Below are 19715 nucleotides of genomic sequence, written 5' to 3'. Positions count from 1 at the left end.
TGCAAGTGAGCCAGTATAGGCGTAATATGATCAAACTTTCTTGTTTTTGTCAAAAGTCTAGCAGCCGCATTTTGTACCATCTGTAATCTTTTAATGCTAGACATAGGGAGGCCCGAAAATAACACGTTACAGTAATCGAGACGAGACGTAACGAACGCATGGATAATGATCTCAGCATCGCTTGTGGACAAAATGGGACGAATTTTAGCGATATTACGGAGATGAAAGAAGGCCGTTTTAGTAACACTCTTAATGTGTGACTCAAACGAGAGAGTTGGGTCGAAGATAATACCCAGATTCTTTACAGAGTCACCTTGTTTAATTGTTTGGTTGTCAAATGTTAAGGTGGTATTTTTAAATAGATGTCGGTGTTGAGCAGGACCGATAATCAGCATTTCCGTTTTCTTAGCGTTGAGTTGCAAAAAGTTAGCGGACATCCATTGTTTAATTTCATATATATATATATATACCCATACCCGAATGCAGCTGCGATAGGCTCCAGCACCCCCCGCAACCCCAAAAATGGACAAGCGGTAGAAAATGGATGGATGGATACACACACACAGCCCGGCCCCCGACCAAATTGTTTTAACCCAATGCGGCCCCCAAGTCAAAAAGTTTGGGGACCCCTGGTCTTAAGTGTTCCAAATAGGTAGATGCTAGTAATTAGCTATTATACACGCGACTACTTGCTGTTTATCGTACGTTAGTAACTGCTAGGTAAATAGTGCACAAAAAGTTGTGAAATAAGTCCCATTTTCAGCTCTGTGGTCATCATCATATTTCTCTTCTCTGCAATCACTAATACTTCTAAGGCAGTGGTGTCAAACAAACGGCCCGGGGGCCGGATCAGGCCCGCGAACAGGTTTTATCCGGCCCGCGGGGTGAGTTTGCTAAGTATAAAAATGAGCCGGAATTTTTAAATGAAAGAAACTGTTGTTCTAAATGTGTCCACTAGATGTCGCAATAGAAATTATTTGTATCTTTGTAGATGATGCTACATATGTTCAAAATAAACCACATGATGTTAGTGCATCAGTCGAGGAATATGAGCAAACTACATAAATAATATCCTGTAATTTGATTTTGATATTATTTTTTATCTTGATAGATTGAAAATTAACACCTATGAGTTGACTGATGAACATTATCACATAATTTATTCAGAAAATATAAATAACGACAAATAAAGATAGAATACTACTAACCGCAACATGTAAGTGTAAAAAACAACAACCCAACAACATTATGATTTGTACAATTTCAGAATGTGCTTGTTCTATTTTTAAACAAAGAAATCAATCTGAAGTTGTCTTTATTTTTAAGTTATCGTGCCGTGATTTTACCAGTCCGGCCCACTTGGGAGTAGATTTTTCTCCAGGTGGCCCCTGATCTAAAATGAGTTTGACACCCCTGTTCTAAGGGGTGTTGTCACACACAAAAAACAAGTGAATTCCATCCATCCATCCATTTCCTACCGGTTATTCCCTTCGGGGTCGCGGGGGGCGCTGGAGCCTATCTCAGCCACAATCGGGCGTAAGGCGGGGTACATCCTGGACAAGTCGCCACCTCATCACAGACAAGTGAATCAGTGAAGTCAATAATATTTATACAGCGCTTTTCTCTAGTGACTCAAAGCGCTTTTACATAGTGAAACCCAACATCTAAGTTCCATTTAAAGCAGTGTGGGTGGCACTGGGAGCAGGTGGGTAAAGTGTCTTGCCCAAGGACACAACAGCAGTGACTAGGATCGAACCTGGAACCCTCAAGTTGCTGGCACGGCCACTCTACCAACCGAGCTACGCCGCCCCAGAAACACCACATCAAGCCAAATAAAAAGCAAAACACACTCGTGGGGTTGAGTGATCAAATGCTTCAGTCGTGTTATTTTGCCGACACGTCAGGATGTTTTGGCCTTTTGGGACATTTGACTTTGGAGGTTTTGCTAAGCGTACACTGCAAAAAGTCAGTGTTCGAAAACAAGAAAGAAAAAATACAAAAATGAGGGTTATTTTATTTGAACTAAGCAAAATTATCTGCCAATAGAACAAGAAAATTTGGCTTGTCAAGACTTTGCAAGACAAGTAAAATTAGCTAACCTCAATGAACCCCAAAATACCTTAAAATAAGTATATTCTCACTAATAACAACTGTACTACTATATGAGTACGTATTTTCTATTGTTTCATTGAAAATAAAACAGCAAAGTCCATTTGGCTGTCATCTGTTTGAATTATGAGACACAATTGTGTCAAAGTCATGATTTGAATTATTACTTTAAAAAAGTAGTTTTATACTTGTGAGTACAAAAAAAGTAAAACAATATAAAAACAGTTACATAGAAACTAGTAATTAATGAAAATGAGTAAAATTAACTGTTAAAGGTTAGTACTATTAGTGGAGCAGCATGTGTGCTTACGGACTGTATCCCTTGCAGACTGTATTGATATATATTGATATATAATGTAGGAAGCAGAATATTAATAACAGAAAGAAACAACCCTTTTGTGTGAATGAGTGTAAATGGGGGAGGGAGGCCGATATTATCGGCCGATAAATGCTTGAAAATGTAATATCGAAAATTATCGGTATCGTTTTTTTAATTATCCGTATCAGTGTTTTTTTGTTGTTTTTTTTATTAAATCAACATAAAAAACACAAGATACACTTACAATTAGTGCACCAACCCAAAAAACCTCCCTCCCCCATTTACACTCATTCACACAAAAGGGTTGTTTCTTTCTGTTATTAATATTCTGCTTCCTACATTATATATCAATATATATCAATACAGTCTGCAAGGGATACAGTCCGTAAGCACACATGCTGGTCCACTAATAGTACTAACCTTTAACAGTTAATTTTGCTCATTTTCATTAATTACTAGTTTCTATGCAACTGTTTTTATATTGTTTTACTTTCTTTTTTATTCGAGAAAATGCTTTTATTTTATTTATCTTTTTTTTATTTTATATTGTTTTTTAAAAAGGACCTTATCTTCACCATACCAGGTTGTCCAAATTAGGCATAACAATGCGTTAATTCCACGACTGTATATATCGGTATCGGTTGATATCGGTATCGGTAATTAAAGAGTTGGACAATATCGGATATCGGCAAAAAAGCCATTGTCGGACATCCCTACTTGTGAGTGTTGATGACACAACAGTTGATATTCTAGTTTCAAGCATGTTTGACTCAATATAGGTCATCAAATCTCAGCAACAAGCTGTAATATCTTACTGAGATCATTTAGGACCAAAACACTTAAAACAAGTAAAACACTCTAACATAAAATCTGCTTAGTGAGAAGAATTATCTTATCAGATAGAAAATAAGCAAATATCACCCTTATTTGAGATATTTCATCTTACTTAGATTGCAGTTTTTGCATTTGTTGGAGGATCAAAAGTGTTTGTTTGAAACCAGAAAGTATGTCGTTGAAGTGCCGTGTTTGTTTACAGACTTAGGTCATAATAGTTCAGACTACATCCATATTTTGGCGGAGGCTGTCCGCTTGGCCCAAACAGACGCTTCGCATTACGTGGGCGACCCGGACCATGCCGCCGTTCCGGTGAAAGCCCTTTTGAACAAAAGCTGCAGCCGCCAACGGTCAAAGCTCATCCGCATGGACAGGTACGTGTTCCTGAGAGTTTCTGTTGGTACCGCTGTGTGCCTGTCGCACTCTGTTGACTTTAGATAAGAATAGAGACTTTCACTTCCCCTCACAATGCTTTGTCTCTCCTTTACTGTCCTGTCAGCTTTGTGTGTGCCAGGATAGACTCTGGATCTAGTTGTAAGGCAGTACATTATATGACAAATGACACGAAACAATAATGAAATAGATCTGGAAGCATCTCGTACACACACACAGTAGCTGTAATCATGTGGCATAGAAAGTCAGACATTAGGGTCACCCTCCTATGATTAAAGGAAGGCATGCACAAGTACACTATATTGCCAAAAGTATTTGCTTACCTTCCTTGACTCACATATGAACTTGAAGTGCCATCCCATTCCTAACCCATAGGGTTCAATATGATGTGGGTCCACCTTTTGCAGCTATTACAGCTTCAACTCTTCTGGGAAGGCTGTCCACAAGGTTGCGGAGTGTGTCCATAGGAGTTTTCCACCATTCTTCCAAAAGCACATTGGTACTGATGTTGGTGGAGAAGGCCTGGCTCTAAGTCCCCGTTCTAATTCATCCCAAAGGTGTTCTATCAAGTTCAGGTCAGGACTCTGTGCAGGCCAGTCAAGTTCATCCACACCAGACTCCGTCATCCATGTCTTTATGGACCTTGCTTTGTGCACTGGTGCACAGTCATGTTGGAAGAGGAAGGGGCCCGCTCCAAACTGTTCCCACAAGGTTCGGAGCATGGAATTGTCCAAAATGTTTTGGTATCCTGGAGCATTCAAAGTTCCTTTCACTGGAACTAAGGGGCCAAGCCCAACTCCTGAAAAACAACCCCACACCATCAATCAATCAATCAAAGTTTACTTATATAGCCTTAAATCATGAGTGTCTCAAAGGGCTGCACAAGCCACAACGACATCCTCGGCTCAGATCCCACATCAGGGCAAGAAAAAAGTCAACCCAATGGGATGACAATGATAAACCTTGGAGGGGACCGCAGATGTGGGGACCCCCCGCCCTGGGCGACCGGTGCAATGGACGTCGAGTGGATCTAGCATAACATTGTGAGAGTCCAGTCCATAGTGGATCTAACATAATAGTGTGAGAGTCCAGTCCTTAGTGGATCTAACATAATATTGTGAGAATTCAGTCCATAGTGGATCTAACATAATAGTGTGAGAGTCCAGTCCATAGTGGATCTAACATAATAGTGTGAGAGTCCAGTCCATAGTGGATCTAACATAATAGTGAGAGTCCAGTCCAAAGTGGATCTAACATAATAGTGTGAGAGTCCAGTCCATAGTGGATCTAACGTAATAGTGAGAGTCCAGTCCATGGTGGATCTAACATAATAGTGTGAGAGTCCAGTCCATAGTGGATCTAACATAATAGTGTCAGAGTCCAGTCCATAGTGGATCTAACATAATAGTGTGAGAGTCCAGTCCTTAGTGGATCTAACATAATAGTGTGAGAGTCCAGTCCATAATGGATCTAACATAATAGTGTGAGAGTCCAGTCCTTAGTGGATCTAACATAATAGTGTGAGAGTCCAGTCCATAATGGATCTAACATAATAGTGTGAGAGTCCAGTCCATAGTGGATCTAACATAATAGTGTGAGAGTCCAGTCCTTAGTGGATCTAACATAATAGTGTGAGAGTCCAGTCCATAGTGGATCTAACATAATAGTGTGAGAGTCCAGTCCATAGTGGATCTAACATAATAGTGTGAGAGTCCAGTCCTTAGTGGATCTAACATAATAGTGTGAGAGTCCAGTCCATAATGGATCTAACATAATAGTGTCAGAATCCAGTCCATAGTGGATCTAACATAATAGTGTGAGAGTCCAGTCCATAGTGGATCTAACATAATAGTGTGAGAGTCCAGTCCTTAGTGGATCTAACATAATAGTGTGAGAGTCCAGTCCATAGTGGATCTAACATAATAGTGTGAGAGTCCAGTCCATAGTGGATCTAACATAATAGTGTGAGAGTCCAGTCCATAGTGGATCTAACGTAATAGTGAGAGTCCAGTCCAAAGTGGATCTAACATAATAGTGTGAGAGTCCAGTCCATAGTGGATCTAACATAATAGTGAGAGTCCAGTCCATGGTGGATCTAACATAATAGTGTGAGAGTCCAGTCCATAGTGGATCTAACATAATATTGTGAGAATTCAGTCCATAGTGGATCTAACATAATAGTGTCAGAGTCCAGTCCATAGTGGATCTAACATAATAGTGTGAGAGTCCAGTCCATAGTGGATCTAACATAATAGTGAGAGTCCAGTCCAAAGTGGATCTAACATAATAGTGTGAGAGTCCAGTCCATAGTGGATCTAACGTAATAGTGAGAGTCCAGTCCATGGTGGATCTAACATAATAGTGTGAGAGTCCAGTCCATAGTGGATCTAACATAATAGTGTCAGAGTCCAGTCCATAGTGGATCTAACATAATAGTGTGAGAGTCCAGTCCTTAGTGGATCTAACATAATAGTGTGAGAGTCCAGTCCATAATGGATCTAACATAATAGTGTGAGAGTCCAGTCCATAGTGGATCTAACATAATAGTGTGAGAGTCCAGTCCATAGTGGATCTAACATAATAGTGTGAGAGTCCAGTCCATAGTGGATCTAACATAATAGTGTGTGAGTCTAGTCCATAGTGGATCTAACATAATAGTGTGAGAGTCCAGTCCTTAGTGGATCTAACATATGAGTGTGAGAGTCCAGTCCTTAGTGGATCTAACATAATAGTGTGAGAGTCCAGTCCATAGTGGATCTAACATAATAGTGTGAGAGTCCAGTCCATAGTGGATCTAACATAATAGTGTGAGAGTCTAGTCCATAGTGGATCTAACATAATAGTGTGAGAGTCCAGTCCTTAGTGGATCTAACATAATAGTGTGAGAGTCCAGTCCTTAGTGGATCTAACATATGAGCGTGAGAGTCCAGTCCTTAGTGGATCTAACATAATAGTGTGAGAGTCCAGTCCATAGTGGATCTAACATAATAGTGTGAGAGTCTAGTCCATAGTGGATCTAACATAATAGTAGTGAGAGCCCAGTCCTTAGTGGATCTAACATATGAGTGTGAGAGTCCAGTCCTTAGTGGAACTAACATAATAGTGTGCGAGTCCAGTCCATAGTGGAACTAACATAATAGTGAGAGAGTCTAGTCCATAGTGGATCTAACATAATATTGTGAGAGTCCAGTCCTTAGTGGATCTAACATAATAGTGTGAGAGTCCAGTCCTTAGTGGATCTAACATATGAGTGTGAGAGTCCAGTCCTTAGTGGATCTAACATAATAGTGTGAGAGTCCAGTCCATAGTGGATCTAACATAATAGTGAGAGAGTCTAGTCCATAGTGGATCTAACATAATAGTGTGAGAGTCCAGTCCATAGTGGATCTAACATATGAGTGTGAGAGTCCAGTCCTTAGTGGATCTAACATAATAGTGTGAGAGTCCAGTCCATAGTGGATCTAACATAATAGTGTGAGAGTCCAGTCCATAGTGGGGCCAGCTGGGGATCATCTTGAGCATAATTCCTCCTCCACCAAATTTCACACTCGGCACAATGCAGTCCGAAATGTAGCGTTCTCCTGGCAACCTCCAAACCCAGACTGCTCCATCAGATTGCCAGATGGAAAAGTGTGACTCATCAGTCCAGAGAAGGCGTCTCCACTGCTCTAGAGTCCAGTGGTGACGTGCTTTACACCACCGCATCAGACACTTTGCATTGGACTTGGTGATGTATGGCTTAGATGCAGCTGCTCGGCCATGGAAACCCATTCCATGAAGCTCTCTGCGTACTGTACGTGGGCTAATTGGAAGGTCACATGACGTTTGGCGCTCTGTAGCAACTGACTGTGCAGAAAGTCTTTGCACTATGCTGACCTCTCTGTCAGTTCACGTGGCCTACCACTTGGTGGCTGACTTGCTGTTGTTCCCAAACTCTTCCATTTTCTTATAATAAAGTTGACTTTGGAATATTTAGGAGCGAGGAAATTTCACGACTGGATTTGTTGCACAGGTGGCATCCTATGACAGTTCCACGCTGGAAATCACTGAAAGCGGCCCATTCTTTCACAAATGTTTGTAGAAACAGTCTCCATGACTAAGTGCTTGATTTGATACAACGGGCCAAGTGATTAGGACACCTGATTCTCATCATTTGGATGGGCGGCCAAATACTTTTGGCAATATAGTGTGTCATGTTTGAGGATCTTGGTGTATTTTTGAATTTGGACAGCAAAAGAATAGCTAATTTAAGTGCATTCTTCCATCAATCAAGTTGAACTTTACAGTCAAATCAATAAAAGACAACACAAATCAGATTTATGTTGATATTTTGTGTCTGCTAGGTTCATGGAAGGGGTGGAGCCAGCCCCGATGACCGGAAGTGACACCGTGTATTTCTGTGTGGTTGACTGCCAGGGGAATGCCTGTTCTTTTACCAACAGCACATATCACTGCTTTGGAACTGGGCTTGTCCCGAAGGATTGCGGTTTCTCTCTACAGGTGTGGTGGTGCAGTGTTTGTTTCTGTGTGTGCATGGGTTCTGCAACAGTTACTCATTTTAATGACAAGCAAAGATAGATGCTTAGACAGTGTTAGTAACTCAGCTTCGGGTATGCTTTTTGCATTTTCATATTTTAGTATCTATTTTGCATGGTGACCTTTGACAACAATGTCACCTCTGTCTGCACGCAAGTACAGCACTGCAGTGGTTTTCAACCTTTTTTGAGCCAAGGCGCATTTTTTGAGTTGAAGAAATGCGGAGGCACACCTCCAGCAGAAATAATTAAAAAACGAAACTCAGTTGACAGTAAAAAGTCGTTGTCGCAATTGTTGGGTATGACTTTAAAGCATAACCAAGCATGCATCAATATAGCTCTTGTCTCAAAGTAGGTGTACTGTCACCACCTGTCACATCACACCCTGACTTATTTGGACTTTTTTGCCGTTTTCCTGTGTGTAGTGTTTTAGTTCTTGTCTTGCCTTCCTATTCTGGTGGGTTTTTCTCTTTATTTTGGTATTTTCCTGTAGCAGTTTCATGTCTTCCTTTGAGTGATATTTCCCGCATCTACTTTGTTTTAGCAGTCAAGAATATTCCAGTTGTTTTTATCCTTCTTTGTGGGGACATTGTTGATTGTAATGTCATGTTGGGATGTACACTGTGGACGCCGTCTTTGCTCCACAGTAAGTCTTTGCTGTCGTCCAGCATTCTATTTTTGTTGACTTTGCAGCCAGTTCAGTTGTAGTTTCGTTCTGCATAGCCTTCCCTGAGCTTCAATGCCTTTTCTTAGAGGGCACTCACCTTTGTTTTTTTTTGGTTTAAAGGCCTACTGAAAGCCACTACTACCGACCACGCAGTCTGATAGTTTATATATCAATGATGAAATCTTAGCATTGCAACACATGCCAATACGGCCGGGTTAACTTATAAAGTGCAATTTTAAATTTCCCGGGAAATAACCGTTTGAAAACGTCTCGGTATGATGACGTTTGCGCGTGACGTCACGGATTGTAGCAGACATTTTTGAACAGCACGGTGGCCAGCTTAAGTCGTCTGTTTTCATCTCAAAATTCCACAGTATTCTGGACATCTGTGTTGGTGAATCTTTTGCAATTTGTTTAATGAACAATGAAGACTGCAAAGAAGAAAGCTGTAGGTGGGATCGGTGTATTAGCGGCTGGCTGCAGCAACACAACCAGGAGGACTTTGAGTTGGATAGCAGACGCGCTATCCGACGCTAGCCGCCGACCGCGCCGATGATCGTGGTGAAGTCATCCGTCGCGCCGTCGATCGCTGGAACGCAGGTGAGCACGGGTGGTGATGAGCAGATGAGGGCTGGCGTAGGTGGAGAGCTAATGTTTTTAGCATAGCTCTGTCGAGGTCCTGTAGCTAAGTTAGCTTCAATGGCATCGTTAGCATCAGCATTGCTAGGCTTCGCCAGGCGGGACAGCATTAACCGTGTGGTTACATGTCCAGGGTTTGGTTCGGTGTCTCCTGATAGTAGAAGTAATAGTAGTATTGTTGATCTTCGGACTATCCTTCCAGTCAGGGGCTTATTTGTTCTGTTTCTATCTGCAGTTAAGCACGATGCTATCACGTGAGCTCCGTAGCTAAAGTGTTTGGCCGATGTATTGCCGTGGAGATAAAAGTCACTGTGAATGTCCATTTCGCGTTCTCGACTCTCATTTTCAAGAGGATATAGTATCCGAGGTGGTTTAAAATACAAATCCGTGATCCACAATAGAAAAAGGAGAAAGTGTGGAATCCAATGAGCCAGCTTGTACCTAAGTTACGGTCAGAGCGAAAAAAGATACATCCTGGCGTCCTGCACTGCACTCTAATCCTTCACTCACTTTCCTCATCCACAAATCTTTCATCCTCGCTCAAATCAATGGGGTAATCGTCGCTTTCTCGGTCCGAATCGCTCTCGCTGCTGGTGGGAATGATTGTAAACAATGTGCAGATGTGAGGCGCTCCACAACCTGTGACGTCACGCTACTTCCGGTACGGGCAAGGCTTTTTTTTATCAGCGACCAAAAGTTGCGAACTTTATCGTCGATGTTCTCTACTAAATCCTTTCAGCAAAAATATGGCAATATCGCGAAATGATCAAGTATGACACATAGAATGGATCTGCTATCCCCGTTTAAATAAGAACATTTCATTTCAGTAGGCCTTTAAGCATTAGACACAATTTTACCTGCACACTGCCTCCCGCTGTTTCCTACATCTACAGAGCAATTAGCTACCTGCTGCCACCTACTGATATGGAAGAGTATTACACGGTTACTCTGCCGAGCTCTAGACAGCACCGACACTCAACAACAACACATCATTTGCAGACTATAATTACTGCTTTGCAAAAAATATTATTTACCCCAAATAGGTGAAATTAGACAATCTCCCACGGCACACCCGACTGTATCTCACGGCACACTAGTGTGCTGCGGCACAGTGGTTGAAAAACACTGCAGTACTGTATTTTGTGTATGACAAGCATGATAGCGCACAGTCCCTCCAAGATTTCGCCGGGTTGTTTTGTGTTTGATAATGCCTGAATTTGCGGCAGCTTCTTCAGAACGCTGCTACATTTTTAGGCGTATTTCATTCAGTTACTTTGAGTCGAATTGAGATTTTATCAATTTTTAATATATATTATTGGTTTATATTAATATTATAGGCACGGGATTCCAACAAAAATTGTAAAACAAATGCTGTATCACAATAATACTGTAAATATTGTTATAAGCAGGCGAGACAGGTCTTTGTCCAGTTGTCAACCATTTTATAGAGTGGTTTGAGGAGAGGAGTCCCATCTAAAAATAATCACATAAAAAAGACCAAGGATGCGATTATCTATTTTAGGAAGCAAGCCCCTCAGCATGAAGTCAAATGGATGTGAATATTTTAGTTGAATGTCATCTTGTCTTCTGCCCTTACAGAATTGTGGCGCCGGCTTGTCTCTTCAACTTAACCATGCAAATTGTGTGGCTGGTGGAAAACGGCCGTTTCATACCATAATACCTGCACTTGTCACGGATTGTGCAACTGACCCCCAGAAACCCCGCCTCCTTGCCTCCTTGGGAGTGATGGGTGGTATGATGCAACCGCAAGGACATGTTCAGGTATACAATAACACAGAATTGACAACAGGTGGTTCTCAGGTTACGAACATGTTCGGTTTCCACGACTTGTGAGGTAGGGAGGGGGCAGTATGGCCTAAAATCTATATCGCGATAGATATTGGAGCCTTTTGCGATCACGTTATACCGTATTTCCTTGAATTGGCGCCGGGAATATGGTATTCGCATGCCTCGAATTACAGCCGGGTCAAACTCGTTTCGCAAAATAATTAGCGCATGCTTGGCACTTCCGCCGGGTCAAATATGAGTCATTAAATGACTCCCGCCTCCTGGTGGTAGAGGCCGCTAGTAATCGTTCTTGCGACTGCTGGTACTGCAGAAGACCCGTGCAGCAGAAGAAGACAACCGACAGCAAGAGTGCGCAGCCATTGTTTGCTTGGACTTTTACCATGGAGGATTACATATCTAAAATAAAACAGTTTTCTAAACTGGACTTTCAATCGAAGCAGGAGGTAATACTTAAAAGGACGATCTCCATCGAGACAGAGAGACTTTTAAAACTGAAGAAAGATAAGGAAGACTTCTATATCGATGCTTTTCTTCAAAAGGAGCTGGCATGGACTCATTTATACCTAAAGGTAAGACAATAATAACATTTTTTTTTATTAAATGTGCTTTTCATGATAAGGTAAGCGCCGGAGTGAGAAGAGGTTTTAAAATAATTAGCGCATGCTTGGCCATGCCGCAGGCTTCTGGTAAGCGCCGGAGTGACAGGAGGTTTTAAATTAATTAGCGCCCCTGCGGCTATTCAAGGAAATACGGTATATACAATTCATTATTTGGGATGTAAATGGTAATAGAACCATTTTAAATGAGTCACAAAGCACCTACCGTATTTTTCGGACTATAAGTCGCAGTTTTTTTCATAGTTTGGCCGGGGGTGCGACTTATACTCAGGAGCGACTTATGTGTGAAATTATTAACACATTAGCGTAAAATATCAAATAATGTTATTTATCTCATTCACGTAAGAGACTAGACCAGGGGTCACCAACGCGGTGCCCGCGGGCACCAGGTAGCCCGTAAGGACCAGGTGAGTAGCCCGCTGGCCTGTTCTAAAAATAGCTCAAATAGCAGCACTTACCAGTGAGCAGCCTCTATTTTTAAAATTGTATTTATTTACTAGCAAGCTGGTCTCGCTTTGCCCGACATTTTTAATTCTAAGAGAGACAAAACTCAAATAGAATTTGAAAATCCAAGAAAATATTTTAAAGACTTGGTCTTCACTTGTTTAAATAAATTCATTAATTTTTTTACTTTGCTTTTTATAACTTTCAGAAAGACAATTTTAGAGAAAAAATACAACCTTAAAAATGATTTTAGGATTTTTAAACACATACATTTTTACCTTTTAAATTCCTTCCTCTTCTTTACTGACAATTTAAATCAATGTTCAAGTATTTTTTTTATTTTTTATTGTAAAAAATAATAAATACATTTTAATTTAATTCTTCTTTTTAGCTTCTGTTTTTTCGACGAAGAATATTTGTGAAATATTTCTTCAAATTTATTATTAATTAAAATTCAAAAAAATTATTCTGGAAAATCTAGAAAATCTGTAGAATCAAATTTGAATCTTATTTTAAAGTATTTTGAATTTCTTTTAAAATGTTATTCTGGAAAATCTAGAAGAAATAATGATTTGTCTTAGAAATATAGCTTGGTCCAATTTGTTATATATTCTAACAAAGTGCAGATTGGATTTTTACCTATTTAAAACATGTCATCACAATTCTAAAATTAATCTTAATCAGGAAAAATTACTAATGATGTTCCATAAATTATTTTTTTTATTTTTTCAAAAAGATTCGAATTTGCTAGTTTTTCTCTTCTTTTTTTTCGGTTGAATTTTGAATTTTAAAGAGTCGATTATGTTTCAAAATATAATTGTCCTTTTTTTCGTGTTTTCTCCTCTTTTAAACCGTTCAATTAAGTGTAAATATCATTAATTATTAATAATAACATAGAGTTAAAGGTAAATTGAGCAAATTGGCTATTTCTGGCAATTTATTTAAGTGTGTATCAAACTGGTAGCCCTTCGCATTAATCACTACCCAAGAAGTAGCTCTTGGTTTCAAAAAGGTTGGTGACCCCTGGTCTAGACATATAAGATTTCATGGGATTTAGTGATTAGGAGTGACAGATTGTTTTGTAAACGTATAGCATGTTCTATATGTTATAGTTATTTGAATGACTCTTACCATAATATGTTACGTTAACCTACCAGGCACATTCTCAGTTGGTTATTTATGCCTCATATAACGTACACTTATTCAGCCTGTTGTTCACTATTCTTTAGACATTTTAAATTGCCTTTCAAATGTCTATTCTTGGTGTTGGCTTTTATCAAATACATTTCCCCAAAAAATGCGACTTATACTCCAGTGCGACTTATATATGTTTTTTCCCTTCTTTATTATGCATTTTCGGCCGGTGCGACTTACACTCCGGAGCGATTTATAGTCCGTAAAATACGGTAATTTGTCTTCTGACTTGTAACCCCAGGGAACAGGCTTTAACAGTATCATGCAGTGTCACGTTTCAAACCCTGCTTCACAAAACGTCCTCATTGTAGCCATTAATCAGTACATCTTCATTTTTCCAAAAATCTGCACAAATTGTTCCATTATTTTTTGTTTTGTTGGTTAAAGGCCTACTGAAATGACATTTTTTTATTCAAACGGGGATAGCAGATCCAGTCTGTGTAATACTTGATCATTTCGCGATATTGCCATATTTTTGCTGGAAGGATTTAGTAGAGAACATCGATGATAAAGTTCGCAACTTTTGGTCGCTGATAAAAAAAGCCTTGCCTGTACCGGAAGTAGCGTGACGTCACAGGTTGAAAAACTCCTCACATTTCCCCATTGTTTACACCAGCAGCGAGAGAGATTCGGACCGAGAAAGCGACGATTACGCATGCACCTCCTGGTACCCTAGCACCTCCAAAACCTTCAAATCTAAACTCCAAACATCCCAGAACAAGCTAGTCAGATTACTTCTAGACCTCCACCCCAGATCACACCTCACTCCTACCCACTTCTCCAAAGTGGGCTGGCTCAGGGTGGAGGACAGAGTTAAACAACTTGCACTGAGCCTAGTCTATAAAATCCGCTACACCTCCCTAATATTGAAGTACATGTCAAACTACCGCCATAACCACAACACCAGGGGGAGCTCCACTAACCACGTTAAACCTCAGATTCCGATCTAACACAGGTCTTAACTCATTCTCTTTCTATGCCACATCAATGTGGAATGCGCTCCCAACAGGTGTAAAAGAAATGGCATCTCTATCCTCCTTCAAAACCGCAATAAAAGTTCACCTCCAGGCAGCTACAACCCTAAACTAACACCCTCCCCGGATTGCTAATAATCAAATGTAAACAATCAAATGCAGATACTTTTTCTTATGCCTTCTGATCTCTCTCTCTCTCTCTCTCTCTCTCTCTCTCTATGTCCACTACTTGCTGTCCATATCCTACCCCCCCCCGCTCCACACCCCTGATTGTAAATAATGTAAATAATTCAATGTGATTATCTTGTGTGATGACTGTATTATGATGATAGTATATATCTGATAGTATATATCTGTATCATGAATCAATTTAAGTGGACCCCGACTTAAACAAGTTGAAAAACTTATTCGGGTGTTACCATTTAGTGGTCAATTGTACGGAATATGTACTTCACTGTGCAACCTACTAATAAAAGTCTCAATCAATCAAAAAACTCTGAGCATGAACTGATGAAGCCTGCTCGGATGAAAGGCGAAACTTCTTCTAAGACAAACCAAACAGTCCAGTTGCAATCGATTGAATGCCCTGAGATTCAAGACTAAAATCTTAAACTGTATGCGGAATTTGACTGAAAGCCAATGAGGACTGGATAGAATGGGTGTAATGTGGGCCGTTTTGGATGCTTCGGTCAAAAGTCTGGCAGCCGCATTCTATACAGTCTAAAGCAGGGGTCACCAACCTTTTTGAAACCAAGAGCTACTTCTTGGGTACTGATTAATGCGAAGGGCTACCAGTTTGATACACACTTAAATAAATTGCCAGAAATAGCCAATTTGCTCAATTTACCTTTAACTCTATGTTATTATTAATAATTAATGATATTTACACTTAATTGAACGGTTTAAAAGAGGAGAAAACACGAAAAAAATGACAATTACATTTTGAAACATAGTTTATCTTCAATTTCGAGTCTTTAAAATTCAAAATTCAACTGAAAAAAAGAAGAGAAAAACTAGCTAATTCGAATCTTTTTGAAAAAATTAAAAAAATAATTTATGGAACATCGTTAGTAATTTTTCCTGATTAAGATTAATTTTAGAATTTGGATGACATGTTTTAAATAGGTTAAAATCCAATCTACACTTTGTTAGAATATATAACAAATTGGACCAAGCTATATTTCTAACAAAGACAAATCATTATTTCTTCTAGATTTTCCAGAACAAAAATTTTAAAAGGAATTCAAAAGACTTTGAAATAAGATTTAAATTTGATTCTACAGATTTTGTAGATTCGCCAAAATATTTTTTTTGAATTTTAATCATAATAAGTTTGAAGAAATATTTCACAAATATTCTTCGTCGAAAAAACAGAAGCTAAAATGAAGAATTGAATTAAAATGTATTTATTATTCTTTACAATAAAAAAGAAAACATTTACTCCAACATTGATTTAAATTGTCAGGAAAGAAGAGGAAGGAATTTAAAAGGTAAAAAGGTATATGTGTTTAAAAATCCTAAAATCCTTTTTAAGGTTGTATTTTTTCTCTAAAATTGTCTTTCTGAAAGTTATAAGAAGCAAAGTAAAAAAAATAATGAATTTATTTAAACAAGTGAAGACCAAGTCTTTAAAATATTTTCTTGGATTTTCAAATTCTATTTGAGTTTTGTCTCTCTTAGAATTAAAAATGTCGGGCAAAGCGTGACCAGCTTGCTAGTAAATAAATAACATTTAAAAAATAGAGGCAGCTCACTGGTAAGTGCTGCTATTTGAGCTATTTTTTAGAACAGGCCAGCGGGCTACTCATCTGGTCCTTACGGGCTACCTGGTGCCCGCGGGCACCGCGTTGGTGACCCCTGGTCTAAAGTCTCTTTGGAGTCGACTTTTTGAACCAAGCGAAAACAGAATTACAATAGTCCTTGCGAGACCAGATGAACGCGTGCACGATCATTTGATTAAGCACTGTAGTCTTTATCAGTTGTGGTTATTTTTGTTTCAACAAATCCTACCATAGAAGTTTTGAAGACAAATACCATGTATGTGTGTTTAGGTTTTGTTTAACATGCTGGAGTTTGGGATGAATCCACAGCAAGCCCTTGATTCACCAAGAGTCTTTGTGAAGTATGACCACAAAGGTAAAGCCTACCACCTAACACGAACACCAACTTTTTAAAAGCACATACGTCTTTGCCTGATTCTTTTGTTTTATTTGTTTTATTTCGTTTTTCTGCATAGAAAATCAGTGGTCTGTAAATCTTGAGGAAGGCATCAATCCAGAGGTGGCTGAGGCTCTAAGAAGACGGGGTCATAAAGTCAACTGGCCAGTCACAGGTACTGTTTGTCTTTTACTGCATTTTATTAGTGTTTTTGCACCTATCTTGTTGTTAGCAATACATTTAAGTGGCTATTTCACCCCCTCGTTCATTTGTTGTTTTATAAAAAAAATATATATATATATGTGTACACAGTCACGATCAAAAGTTTACATGCACTTGTAAAGAACATCATGTCATGGCTGTCTTGAGTTTCCAATCATTTCTACAACTCTTGTTTTTTTTGTGATGTAGTGATTGGAGCACATACTTGTTGGTCACAAAAAACATTCATGAAGTTTGCTTCTTTTATGAATTTATTATGGGTCTACTGAAAATGTGAGGATCAAAAGTATACATACAGCAATGTTAATATTTGCTTACATGTCCCTTGGCAAGTTTACCTGCAATAAGGCGCTTTTGGTAGCCATCCACAAGCTTCTGCTGGAATTTTTGACCACTCCTCTTGACAAAATTGTTTCAGTTCAGCTAAATGTGTTGTTTTTCTGACATGGACTTGTTTCTTCAGCATTGTCCACACGTTTAAGTCAGGACTTTGGGAAGGCCATTCTAAAACCTTCATTCTAGCCTGATTTAGCCATTCCTTTACCACTTTTGAGGTGTGTTTGGGGTCATTGTTCTGTTGGAACACCCAACTGCGCCCAAGACCAAACCTCCGGGCTGATGATTTTAGGTTGTCCTGAAGAATTTGGAGGTAATCCTCCTTTTTCATTGTCCCATTTACTCTCTGTAAAGCACCAGTTCCATTGGCAGCAAAACAGGCCCAGAGCATAATACTACCACCACCATGCTTGACGGTAGGGATAGTGTTCCTGGGATTAAAGGCCTCACCTTTTCACCTCCAAACATATTGCTGGGTATTGTGGTCAAAGCTCCATTTTTGTTTCATCTGACCACAGAACTTTCCTCCAGAAGGTCTTATCTTTGTCCATGTGATGATCAAATATATGGTGTGTATTCAAGTCAAATATTTTAAAACATTTCAGGCCTGACATTTTGACAATGAAATTGCAGTCTCATCCAAATATTAAGTAAGTAATAACCTGTGATTAATACTGAATAATCCAAATTCATAAGTGTGATTCATTTGATTTAAAAATATCATTTGACAGCTCTAATTTATTCATCAAACATCATTGGAGACAAAAGGTGTGTCAAAGTATACGTCTACCTTCAACACGTTTCTTCCTCAATGTAATATAGTGCTATAATTTACATTAACATTGACTGCCACTGTTACTGGACACATATAATGTATATTAATGTGTATACTGTATAACTGTGACTTACTAGAGCTGTATGTTTTTTTTCCTGTTCATAAACCAAGGCCACAAAAGGTCTGAGTTTGGGAGGGGACAGATCATCACAGTAGGAGATTGGTGGAACCCATCCGTCAATCACAAAAATCACCCGACCAAGGTCCTGTGGGCGGGATCAGACCCCCGATCAGATGGATGTGCTATGGGATACTAAACTGATTTGATAAAAAGAAGACTGCCAGACGCCTCTCGGTAAACAATGACCTCATTCATTCAACTACTTAAAGGCCTACTGAAATGAATTTTTTTTATTTAAACGGGGATAGCAGATCCATTCTATGTGTCATACTTGATCATTTCGCGATATTGCCATATTTTTGCTAAAAGGATTTAGTAGAGAACATCGACGATAAAGTTCGCAACTTTTGGTCGCTGATAAAAAAAAGCCTTGCCTGTACCGGAAGTAGCGTGACGTCACAGGTTGAAAGGCTCCTCACATTTCCCCATTGTTTACACCAGCAGCGAGAGCGATTCGGACCGAGAAAGCGACGATTACCCCATTAATTTGAGCCAGGATGAAAGATTTGTGGATGAGGAACGTGAGAGTGAAGGACTAGAGTGCAGTGCAGGACGCGTCTTTTTTTGCTCTGACCGTAACTTAGGTACAAGCTGGCTCATTGGATTCCACACTCTCTCCTTTTTCTATTGTGGATTACGGATTTGTATTTTAAACCACCTGGGATACTATATCCTCTTGAAAATGAGAGTCGAGAACGCGAAATGGACATTCACAGTGACTTTTATCTCCACGACAATACATCGGTGAAGCACTTTAGCTACGGAGCTAACGTGATAGCATCGTGCTTAACTGCAGATAGAAGCAAAATAAATAAACCCCTGACTGGAAGGATAGACAGAAGATCAACAATACTATTAAACCATGGACATGTAACTACACGGTTAATGATGTCCAGCCTGGCGAAGCTTAACAATGCTGTTGCTAACGACGCCATTGAAGCTAACTTAGCAACGGGACCTCACAGAGCTATGCTAAAAACATTAGCTATCCACCTACGCCAGCCAGCCCTCATCTGCTCATCAACACCCGTGCTCACCTGCGTTCCAGCGATCGACGGCGCGACGAAGGACTTCACCCGATCATCCGTGCGGTCGGCGGCTAGCGTCGGATAGCGCGTCTGCTATCCAAGTAATTCCCCCTGGTTGTGTTGCTGCAGCCGGCCGCTAATACACCGATCCCACCTACAGCTTTCTTCTTTGCAGCCTCCATTGTTCATTAAACAAATTGCAAAAGATTCACCAACACAGATGTCCAGAATACTGTGGAATTTTGCAATGAAAACAGAGCTTTTTGTATTGAATACAATGTGTCCCAATACTTCCGTTTCAACCATTGACGTCACACGCAAACGTCATCATACATAGACGTTTTCAACCGGAAGTTTAGCGGGAAATTTAAAATGTCACTTTATAAGTTAACCCGGCCGTATTGGCATGTGTTGCAATGTTAAGATTTCATCATTGATATATAAACTATCAGACTGCGTGGTCGCTAGTAGTGGCTTTCAGT

At 39.7% G+C, this 19715-nt stretch overlaps 1 protein-coding gene across 2 annotated transcripts in view; it reads left to right on the top strand.

The window, feature by feature from the left end:
• LOC133634952 (glutathione hydrolase-like YwrD proenzyme) overlaps positions 1-19013 on the top strand; it is a 41200-nt gene extending 22187 nt beyond the window's left edge. For both annotated transcript variants that reach the window (XM_062027616.1, XM_062027614.1), the window contains exons 7-12: positions 3465-3636; positions 7999-8155; positions 11096-11278; positions 16586-16670; positions 16771-16866; positions 18196-19013. In XM_062027616.1, coding sequence (XP_061883600.1) covers positions 3465-3636; positions 7999-8155; positions 11096-11278; positions 16586-16670; positions 16771-16866; positions 18196-18341 — 839 coding nt within the window. In that variant the 3' untranslated portion in view covers positions 18342-19013. The remainder of the gene's footprint in view (positions 1-3464; positions 3637-7998; positions 8156-11095; positions 11279-16585; positions 16671-16770; positions 16867-18195) is intronic.
• Positions 19014-19715: the final 702 nt, after the last annotated feature.

The sequence above is a fragment of the Entelurus aequoreus genome, linkage group LG19, assembly GCF_033978785.1.
Source record: "Entelurus aequoreus isolate RoL-2023_Sb linkage group LG19, RoL_Eaeq_v1.1, whole genome shotgun sequence".
Classification (NCBI taxonomy): Eukaryota; Metazoa; Chordata; class Actinopteri; order Syngnathiformes; family Syngnathidae; genus Entelurus; species Entelurus aequoreus.
Note: the sequence above shows the minus strand (reverse complement) of the source record. Positions and strands in the feature narration are given on the sequence as shown.